This window comes from Leguminivora glycinivorella, chromosome 2, assembly GCF_023078275.1.
Source record: "Leguminivora glycinivorella isolate SPB_JAAS2020 chromosome 2, LegGlyc_1.1, whole genome shotgun sequence".
NCBI classification, from domain to species: Eukaryota; Metazoa; Arthropoda; class Insecta; order Lepidoptera; family Tortricidae; genus Leguminivora; species Leguminivora glycinivorella.
Window position 1 is genome coordinate 32,245,309 of NC_062972.1, and position 11,090 is coordinate 32,256,398.

General features: G+C 38.8%; 1 protein-coding gene across 1 annotated transcript; it reads right to left on the reverse strand.

Annotated features, from left to right (window-relative positions):
- Window positions 1-553: 553 nt before the first annotated feature.
- LOC125239439 lies at window positions 554-10,263 on the reverse strand. The gene is made up of 2 exons (XM_048147017.1): window positions 9,928-10,263; window positions 554-1,078 (listed from the first exon to the last, which is right to left on the reverse strand). The coding sequence occupies exons 1-2, from the start codon at window positions 10,261-10,263 to the stop codon at window positions 740-742; spliced, it is 675 nt and encodes a 224-aa protein (XP_048002974.1). The 3' UTR covers window positions 554-739.
- Between the last annotated feature and the right edge of the window lie 827 nt (window positions 10,264-11,090).

Genomic DNA, 11,090 nt, shown 5'->3' on the forward strand with positions numbered 1-11,090 from the left:
CTGACATAATGGGTCGATTTCCATCAAACATGGCTATTAAGATCGGTTCATCCGTTCGAGAGCTACAACACCACAGACAGACAGACGGACAGACAGACAGACAGACAGACAGAGAGAAAGACAGACAGATAGACAGACACGTCAAACTTATACAACTGTAAACTCTTCGCTGGTCTCAGGTCTTCGTAGTGGTGGTAGAAATAATAAGCGGACTGTAGTTTGGTGCTGGTTTTAATCCGAATTGTGGAAGACAAAGAAAGTGGTACAGTGAATGTCGTTGGAGGCGGAATAACCGTAAGTTTTCAAAAAGCTCTAAAAGCTGTCAAATTTGAACTTATCACATTGCCATTTGTAAATTTAGATTTAACTAGAGATTTGAAATATTATTATAATTATACAATTCAATGAATATTTTATTTAAAAAATAGTCAAGTAGTATGTGAATGAATTAAAACATTACCAATAACATGAAATTAAAAATTGAATAAATTAATACTGAAGATTTATAAAATGCATAATGTCGACTCGAACAATACTGAATATTTTAGTCAAAGAATATACAAATTGAAATGTCAACAGATACATGATTATTAATTAAAATTAAATTGAATTATTATTATTAAATTGATAAAAATTGGAAAAATTGATTTTAATTATAGAAAATAAATGCCTTAACCTAAACGAAGAAAGGATCGAAAACCAGGGTGGTTTTCGAACGTTTCGTAACATGCTCCCGGCCTCAAGGGTGAGCAATTTGATTGTTGACAGGCAGAGGGCAGATGTTGTTGAAAGCCCTGCGGATGACTCCTTTCTTTGTTTTTATATCCGCCACCCGTGCGATGCCATCACTGCCAGGAATAACTCGGACGACTCGACCAAGTTGCCAGAGAAGGGGAGGCAGAGTTCTGTCTTTGACAACAACCAGAGCACCTTCCTGAAGCTCTCCCGTGGATTCGTGCCATTTTGTCTTCTGTTGAAGCCAAAGGACATACTCAGTGGAGAAGCGATGCCAGAACTGCTGCTTGAGTAGCTCGACGCGTTTCCAGCGCTGAAGCGATGAGATGTTGGTTGCCGTAATCTGTGGATGTGGTACGAACTGTGTGGATCGCCCTATTAGGAAGTAGGGCTCTGGATACACGTGATTCACGCCGAACCGTAGCTACGTGATCTTAACACCGGCGGTACTAAGATCACGAATTTCACGAACACGGCAAGGTACGTACCTCGTACGCACGTACGTACGTACTTGCCTTAGCGCCCGGATTCACGTGACACGCCGCGGGCCGTGACACGCCGCCGCCCGAACTAAGTTCGTGTGCAGAGTACTTATCGTACGTTTTGTAGATTTAACTCGCCCGGGAGAAAACCAAATCATGACTATTATTGAATTATCACTTAATACCTATACTTAATACTGGACGAATTTTTTTTTACATATGAATTAAACTTATATTTATGTTTTGCTTCGATTTTTATACAATACATATAACTAGCGGCCCTCCCCGGCTACGCACGGGGATTATGATAAAAATTGTTATAATAAGTTATCCGTAAAAGATAGACATATGCCATCGCGGACTTTTTTGTAGACCTATTAGAGAGACACAATTTTCCAATACATTTTTTTGATATAGCTCAAACGGTTTCGGCAGCGTTTTCGATTAAAGCTCTCAGCCAGCGGGATTTTGTCCAACTCGATTAGAAAATATCGTCATATTTCAACCAATTCAAACAAAACTTTAACAAATTATATACCTGAACTTTCCTCAAGAATTACTCTATTCATAAGTGAAAACCATATGAAAACCCGTTCAGTTTTTGAGTTTATCACGAACACACAGACAGACGCGGCTCCCCGGGAGTTTATTTTATAAGAGAAGATTAAGTGATTTATGGCGTTATTCTGTTTCCGATTTTATTGAAATTAAAACTAGCAAACTGTCCGATGCCTTACACTATCTATATACCTGTATGGTAAATGTCAACCTGTGTTACGTTACGTCTTAATATTGTTTATTTTTTGACATGTGCCGTCAGAATCCTCAAATACTTGACACTAACTTAAAACTGTATGTGGTGACAGTTTAGTATAGTATGGAGTAACTATTGTCCCAGAGCTGTAAGAAGTGTAAGAACCTCTTTTTCACACATGACAGCGTCCACAAAACGTAAAATCCTGTAATAATGGTTAAAAAAATCAAGTACTTAAAATAGTATTTTATACAATCGCGATATAATACAAAGCTTTTCAGTCGAGTACCATGTTTAGGCCACGAAGCTTTGCTGAGTGGCCTAACAGTACGGTACGAGAGTGAAAAACTTAATTATATCACTATTGTATACAATACTTTTTCTACGAGTCATCATCTTCATCATCAATGGACGGAAATATCATCATTCATGCAAGTTTAAATTAATGTTAATAGCGTCGTTCACCGTTGTATCAACATCGAATTACCTAGTAACCAATTATTTGTAACAACCGTCTCTGATTGGCCGATAACGCCACAAATAAAAAAAATGTATTTCAGATGCAGAAAAATTTGCCAGGTATCACAAATTAGTATATAAGTTGTATGATGTTCTATTTTTGAAATTATTACAGTTAACTTAAAGTCAACTATAATGAGATTAAGTACATATATTATTATAGTTGAGTCGGAACTGCCATAGAGTATCCAACACTGAAAAGTTAGCACTTATAGTTTAGTCTGTGGTGTCCTAATTGACAGATTACAATCGACGAGTAGAAAAATAATATTTCCCTTACTTTAAACATAATCTAAAACATGTTACATTTTTGCGGATCTTCGTTAGTAAGTATTTTACGATATTAATTTATAACGCAAGATTTACTTATTAAACCATTTATCATTAATTTTTATTTTTAAACTAGTGCTGTGGCAGAGTGTAATTTCGATTCAAATGACATTTCAGTAAGTTGATAGAAATCGTATATTTGTTTAAGCGCCTCCTTGTCCATAGGGCCTAGTCGATTCAACCAATTCGAAATTAATCGTTAGATTTGGCAAACGATACGCCTTAGCCACATCGCAACATATGTACTTCAAAACAAATGTGTCAAAAATGTGAACTTACGGATCCCGGACAATAGTTCTGATGAAATTCAGCAACACGACGCTTAGCCATATATTTCTGGTCAAGCATTATTATGTTATTCTTAAGGTTTTCACATTTATTCTTTCATTTATTATGTATGAAAATGAAAACCTACCAAGTGGCTTTAACTAATTAATATTTAAGCTTGCTCTTATGTAAGCATAATTATAACGTAATCTTAAATGTAAACAAGACAAACAGGAGTGTAGGTGAACAAAAGAGCAAGTTTATGATGACTATTATACTCCAGGCAAAAAATATGCACACATGTGCGCGGGGCCACGGCTAAGACAAAAAAAATGACAGCTGCAGTTCTTATCAGTTTCGGTACATTAAATAATACTTTTAGATAGTATATTCCTTTATAGCACTGTATTGTTTGACGAACGAGCTCAGCTATCTTACTGTGGTGGTATTTTGCAAATAATAAGCGCAGTTCCACCACGTGGTAATAAAGACAGTAAAATTTACGAGCAGCCTTTTGTACGTGAAGCTGAGTGAAGTGAGCGATCTGTTATTTTTACATTTTAGGATTTTTTATTTAATCTGGATGAGGCAGTTTAGAATTTTAGTTTATTTCAATTAGTCACTTGTAAGATCCCAGTTGATCAACACTTGAAGGCCTTGACATTTTACTTTAGCGGTGAATTTAAAAGTTATTGTCTTGTTGTTTTGTTAATTTTTTGTATTGTTACTGTTAATGTTTGAAACTCTTAACAACGAAGAAAAGTTTGATGTGGAGATATGCCACCAGAGTCGGAGATTCAACTTTATGTAGTCTCTGCAAGGATCGGACAAACAATGAGTTTCCGTGTCGTCATGGTACTACAGGATCTATCGCGAGGCATTTGACGTCAGTTCATTTGAAATCTGCTGTTACTGTTACGACATCAAACGAGTAAGTCAATTTTTTAAATAGGTGTAATCCATAATAAGTAAATGAAAGCAGCAAAGGTCTAAGTTTAAATACCATGAAAAAATAATTTTAAAGTTATTGCATGTAAATAGTATAACGAAGCTCACTTTATTAAGCAGTGCCTATTTATTATTTTTGAAACAATATATCAGTCATAAAACAGTGTTTACATCTTAATAAAATGATAATCCTGCGCCTTGAACCCTCTTAAAGTAGACTTTTTTTTACTACCATCAATCTTATTACTATATAACGTAATTACACTAATTACCTAATTAAATAGTGGCTATAACAGTTAAGTAAGTTCGCGTAAAATGTATAACATAATTATTAACTAGGTATGTGTTAAAATTACGTTTCCGTGGATGTCATCCTATCGTCACATTCTTAATTTTTATACTAAATTGACAAATGTCTTACTCCTTGCATCAATAATTGAATGGTACCGTGAATACTTATCTTCCTATTAAATCTTATTAATCAGAGGGTAACTAGAGAGTTTTTGTCAACGAACATTGCAGACACATAATAAGCAGATTCAAGGGTATCACGGTGCACGGTTAAGCCCATATTACCACGTTAACGCATGGTATTTTTCAACCACAACCACTCAACAGATAAGCTTAACAAAGGATAAGGTATAGTCATGGTATAGTGCCATTTTAATAAACATAAAAGTAATATTTTAGTGAAAGTATAAGCATTTTTTGAATTTGTACTCGAAGCGTCGGTTGTAGCGTAGAGACAATGCTAACAGTGGTTATTTAATAATAAGTCGAATTTAGAATTATAACTGTTGAAAACCTTTGGATAGAGTAAAAAACTCAAATGACTGGAAGGAAACTTTATCTGAAACGGTTACCAAATCTAGCAGTTACCCTTACAAAAGGTTACCTACCCATATCGTTGGTATTTTTATAACCACTTCTAAATTAAGCCTATCGGAAACCCCGGATCGTTTATTTGGTTATATTTATTTATTACTTACATATTAATATTTGAAAAACCGCAGTATTGAATATAAATTTTAATTCAAAAGTAATTAAGATATAATCTCACGATACCTACATTTTTATTCATAACTTATAGAGACTGCATCCGATCTTATCTTCTCTCATGAAACGCCGCTGGCGGACCGAACGGGCGTGTCACGTGAATTCGTACGTACGGACGGATCTACGAACGTACGTACCCTAATTTCACGTGATTTATTTTCACGTGACGAACGAACCAGAAATCCGTTGCCGTGTATCACGGCAACGTGCGTACGGCTACGTGTTCACGATACACGGTCACGACCGGGAGCCCTATTAGGAAGTGGGAAGGAGTTAAGGGACAAAGGTCATTTGGGTCATCTGACATTGGAGTCAGTGGCCTTGAATTTAAAATTGCCTCAATTTGGATTAAAAGTGTAGACATTTCCTCATACGTCATGTGTGTCTGGTCAAGCACACGACGGAGATGATGCTTAACAGATTTTATGGCAGATTCCCATAACCCGCCGAAATGTGCTGCATAAGCCGGTATGAATGAAAATTTAATACCTTCACCGACATCTGATGACGACGATGCATTAAGAACCTTTGTGAATTCATTACAAGCACCTTGAAAATTTGTGCCATTATCGGAAAATATTGTCCGCGGCTTACCACGCCGAGCAATAAACCTGCGCAAGGCTGCAATGTACGCTTCCGTTGTCATATCGGAAACAAGTTCGAGATGCACCGCTTTGGTTGCAAGGCACACAAATGCACAAATATACGCCTTTACAAGCACACTACCTCTGCCTTTCCGGTTGGATATCATGACCGGACCAGCATAGTCGACACCGGTCTCAAGGAATGGATATTCTAATTCAACACGCTCTCTCGGTAAGTTACCCATGATGGGTTGTATGGTTTTTCCATTGAAACGGGTACATTTGACGCACTTATAAACTGTACTTTTCGCCAGGTCCCTGCCACGAATAGCCCAATACTTATGCCTGACGGTAGCAAGGAGCAGCTGAGGCCCTGCATGCAAAAATGTGAGATGAAAAAACCTGAATATCAGCCTGCAAAGATGATGCTTGGAACTGAGCAACACTGGATGCTTAACCTTTCGTATGCGTCTGTCAAAAAATTGTCATTAATATATTAGTCATAATAACTACATGTTAAAGTTGAAACAATATGGAGCAGATCTGCTCCTAAGCATACGAGAGGTTAAGGTTGTAATCATAACTAGAGTTGCTCAGTCTTCCCCCCACACGAATGAGCTTGTCATCACCGAGAAACGGAGACAGAGATCGCAGATTGCACTTTCGAGGTAATTGTTTCTTTGAATTTAATAACTCAATCTCGTTAGGAAATGAGTCTTCTTGAGCCCTACGCAAAAGAAAGTTAGAAGAGTTTTCCAGCTCTTTATATGTCAAAAAACCAGGCTGTTTGCTTTCTTTGCTGCGACTATTATGAATAAACCTAAAAACATATGCCATGACACGCTTGAGTTTTGTGTAACTGGATGAGTTTTTTATTAATGTACTAAATATGTTTTCAGTCGGCTGATTGACAACAAGAGAACGCTCTACCATCTCGGGGAGATCCCCGTCGGATCTCTTATTTGGATTGCTTGGCCACTGCGTCTGATCTGACTGAATAAATTGTGGACCCGACCACCACAGAGAAGTTTGGCCTAACTGATCAGCGCTGAGACCACGAGAAACTAAGTCTGCTGGATTCTCCTTCGACGGTACATAACGCCACTGACAGCCAGCTGTACGTTCCTGAATCTCGCTTACCCTGTGACGCACGAACGTCTTTAGATTCAGAGGATTTGCAGCAATCCACCCTAATGCAATTGTGGAATCTGACCAAAACACGCAGTGATCTATGGCTAAGGTGAGTGACGAAGACACCTTTGTATAAAGCTTCGCGCCAAGCAAAGCTCCACTCAACTCCAAACGCGGTATTGTAGTCTGAGGTTTAATCGGAGCTACTTTACTCTTGGATGCCAAGAGACGGACACTAACAGCCCCGTCATTGCCTACACTACGTACATAAACGCATGCACCATATGCTTTCTCACTGGCGTCTGTGAATACATGAAGTGAGACTTCGGTTGGATTCGGTAACTTAATACACCTCGGGATCAACAAATTGTTCAAGTATGGCAATGTATGTGCAAAATGGACCCACGCATCTTTAATTGATTGAGGAATTTCACCATCCCATGAACACTTGCTAATCCAGAGCTGCTGCATAATTATTTTCGCTTCTACTATACATGGAGCGACTAGGCCAAGTGGATCGAATACCTGTGAAATCGTCGATAAAATTGACCTTTTATTAATTTTACTCTGTGTATCGACGTTAATGGCAAACGTCAGGCTGTCTTGAAAACATGACCAATTTAAACCAAGAGTCTTGGATGACTCTTCATTGCTCAAATCTACAGTGTCTGAACCACTGACATCTTGATTGACTGCAAGTAAAATATCTTTATTATTGGAATGCCACTTACGCAAATTAAATCTTGCTGACTCTAACTCTTGTGTTACATTATGACATAACTGAATAGTTTCCTCAACCGTGTCTCTGCCTGACAAAAAATCAACATAAAAGTCGTGACAAATTGCATGCTTGACATTAATGTCATTTGAATCATACCCTAACTGAGTGAGACATCTGGTTGCAAGATAAGGTGCACTAGCTGTGCCATATGTCACTGTATTTAATGTGTATATTGCTATTGGCTGCGACGGATGCGACCGCCACAGTATCTTCTGCAGAGACCGCTGTGAATCCTGTATTAATATCTGTCGATACATTTTCTCGACATCAGCGGTCACTACATAGTTATGCTGACGAAAACGCATGAGTATTGACTGCAAATCGTCTTGTATAGTTGGCCCAACCCTTTGAATGTCGTTGAACGACTTGCCTGAGGTTGTGGGGGCTGAACCATTGAATACTACCCTCAATTTGGTTGTGGTGGAATCCCTAAGCACTCCATGGTGTGGCAGGAAACACGACACTCCGTGCTCACCACCCATGCATTTACTCATATGACCCAAACTTTCATATTCATCTAAAAAATCTACATAGAGGTCTTTCAAGGTTGGATTATGTTCTAAACGACGCTCTACTGACAGAAATGTAGCCAAGGCACGCTGATATGAGTCCCCCAGAACCTCAGGCGACTCCTTCAACGGCATGGAAACCATGAATCCACCGTCAGCATCACGTGTCGTAGTTTTTTGAAAGTGTTCCTCACAAGCGCTTTCTTCCGGCGTGAACTTGTGCTTAGGTGCAACTGAGTCTAACTCCCAAAATCTAGATATATCAACACCTGAATCGGAAGGCAGCTCGTGCGTGAACATGCACGTCTGTGGCACGTCCACTTTAGGATGAATAATTGCTCCACACACCAGCCATCCGAACTTAGAATCACGAAGAGTGGGCTGATTTGGACCTAACTCAATTTTTCTGACTCCAAGAACATCCCAGAATATCTCGGCACCTACTAAAATGTCAATGGAAGACGGCTCATTAAACTTTGGATCTGCTAATATAATCCCGGACGGGAATGGAATATCCTGAATATGAATATATCTATGCGGAATATGTGAAGTGATAACTGGAGCGACGGAACACACGACGTCCATTTTGTATATAATTACCGTCATATGAATGAATTTGAATGGCACATTCCTGCGACGTACTGGAAGTCTGATTCATGATACCAGTAATCCCTGATTGGTTTGGATAAGTGCGCAACCTAAGTTTATTACACAAATCAGTCGTAACAAAATTTAGCGTACTACCGTTATCTAAGAACATACGTGCAGTCTGTAGCTCCCCCTTGCTGTCAACCACCTTTACTATAGCTGTGGATAACAACTTCCGCTTGAATTGAGGCCTAGAAACTGACGCTGACTGATCAGCAACTACTGCAATATTGTTTGGAGCATCAGACTTTTGAATTGCCCCCTGCATTGCCTCTGTGTGAATAAGTGTATGATGCTTTTTATTACAGTATTTACAATGTGACAACCGACACTGAGATTCTGTATGCCCGTGACACAAACAATTTAAACAGACTCTAAAGAATTTCGCCTTACTGAGCCGTGCATCTACCGGAAGCTTCCTAAATGAATAGCAACTGTATAAGTGGTGTTTATTTTTACACATGGGACACACATTCGAATACGGCCTAATACGATCATTGTCAAACGAAACACTGGCAACAGCCATTTTAGGTTTAAAATGCGTATGTAACGATGATGATGATAATGTATCATTTTTATGCCTATTTGACTGAATCTCAGCAAGACTTTCTAAAAAGTCAGCTCTCTGCAACAAGAACGTCTTGAAAAATTCCAGAGTCGGAACCGTAGACTCCGCATTGCGACGCTCTTCCCACTCCCTTGCGGTAACAGAGTCTAATTTGGACGACATCATGTGAACAATTAAAGTGTCCCAATTATCGGTTGGCTGACCTAACGAATGAAGTGCGCGTAGGTTTTTTGTTGTGGCGTCTAAAATATTCCTAAGTGCCTGGCTCGACTCTTGACGTACGGGCTCGACATTGAATAATGCATTAACATGATTGGCTACTAACAACTTCTGATTATCATACCTCTCTGAAAGTAACTGCCATGCAATTGAATAATTGTCACACGTGAGATCCAAACTTTGAATAATAAGTGCAGCGCTGCCTTTCAGAGATGCGCGCAGGTAATGAAATTTATTTATTGTGTTGATAGACTCATTATTATGTATTAACGAGAGATACGTGTCCCGGAATGCTAACCAATCCTGATATCCACCTTCAAAACGAGGCAAATTAATCTTTGGCAAATTAATAAAATTAGAATTGTACGCCTTGACAACTGTATTTGCAGAGCTTACCTCGAACTCATTTCCAACTGAAGCTCGTCTCGAATTTTTCTGAATCAGGACTTGCGCAGACGACATGCTCGAGTAGTAGGCGTCCTCGAAGACAGCTCGCTCTTCGCCAACGTCCTCGCCGCTTGTAGACGCAGACAACATCTCGATGTCCGTCTGTAATGCATCGTATTCATCGTATAGCGGTACTATTTTATCAAATCGCAGCTGCAATTCTGCAAGTTGTAACTCGCTCAGTTGCGGCTCCGCTGCTGCATTGGAGACGAACTTTTGAAAGGCTGTAATTTTACCTTTAATAGCGCCACGCTTGTAATTTAGCTTCTTTAAATCTTCAGACATTGTGAACTAATAAAATGATAAAAAAATGAGCCTATAAATATTTGTACAAATTATGACCTTATATAAAAACTTTGCTCTTAAAAAATCTCCAGGCGCTAAAACTATTTGCTATGCGAATCAGGTATGCACTTGTATTACGTAATCTTGTTTACGACTTATTTGCACTGCAGTTAGTTATCAAGATTGTTTTAAGAACGTGTTTGCCTATTGTTTTTGAAGTTTTTAATTGAAATTAGCGTAATAAAGTTACAAAATTATTGAATTATTGTTATCGTATTGTATAGGAATTATGTGAAAGTGATAGTTAATATTAAAATCTTATGTATTACTGTGAACTGGGTCAAGAGGTTATACCTACTAAAATGAATATCTCTAGTGAATGATCCTATCGAAATGTCTAGTGGCTTCTAATCCAAACTATGGCAATGAATTAACTTTCTGCACTGAATGGGAAAGCAATGAATTTGGTATTTGAATAGGTATGACTGAATAATACCTAATGAATATTGCAGCTACACAGAAAATTAAGAAAACAAAGGAATGTGGATAAAAAAAGAAAGGAATGGAACGATCTCACTTTGTTCGTTTTCCCTCCTGTGCTGGATGCTGCTGGATCTTGAATATTGGCTCCCGCTGATCTCCACTGAATACTCCTGGACTGGTCTAGTTGGCGCTGAATTGGCTGGATCCCGCGACTGACTGCTGGTCACGGATGGATGCCCACTGCAATGGGATGCTGCGTGTGCTCGTCGCGACTTTCACCCGTCCTGGATCCTGGCTGATGGGATGGGACGCGATGAGTGGAAGCCCTGGAACCTGCACGCAGC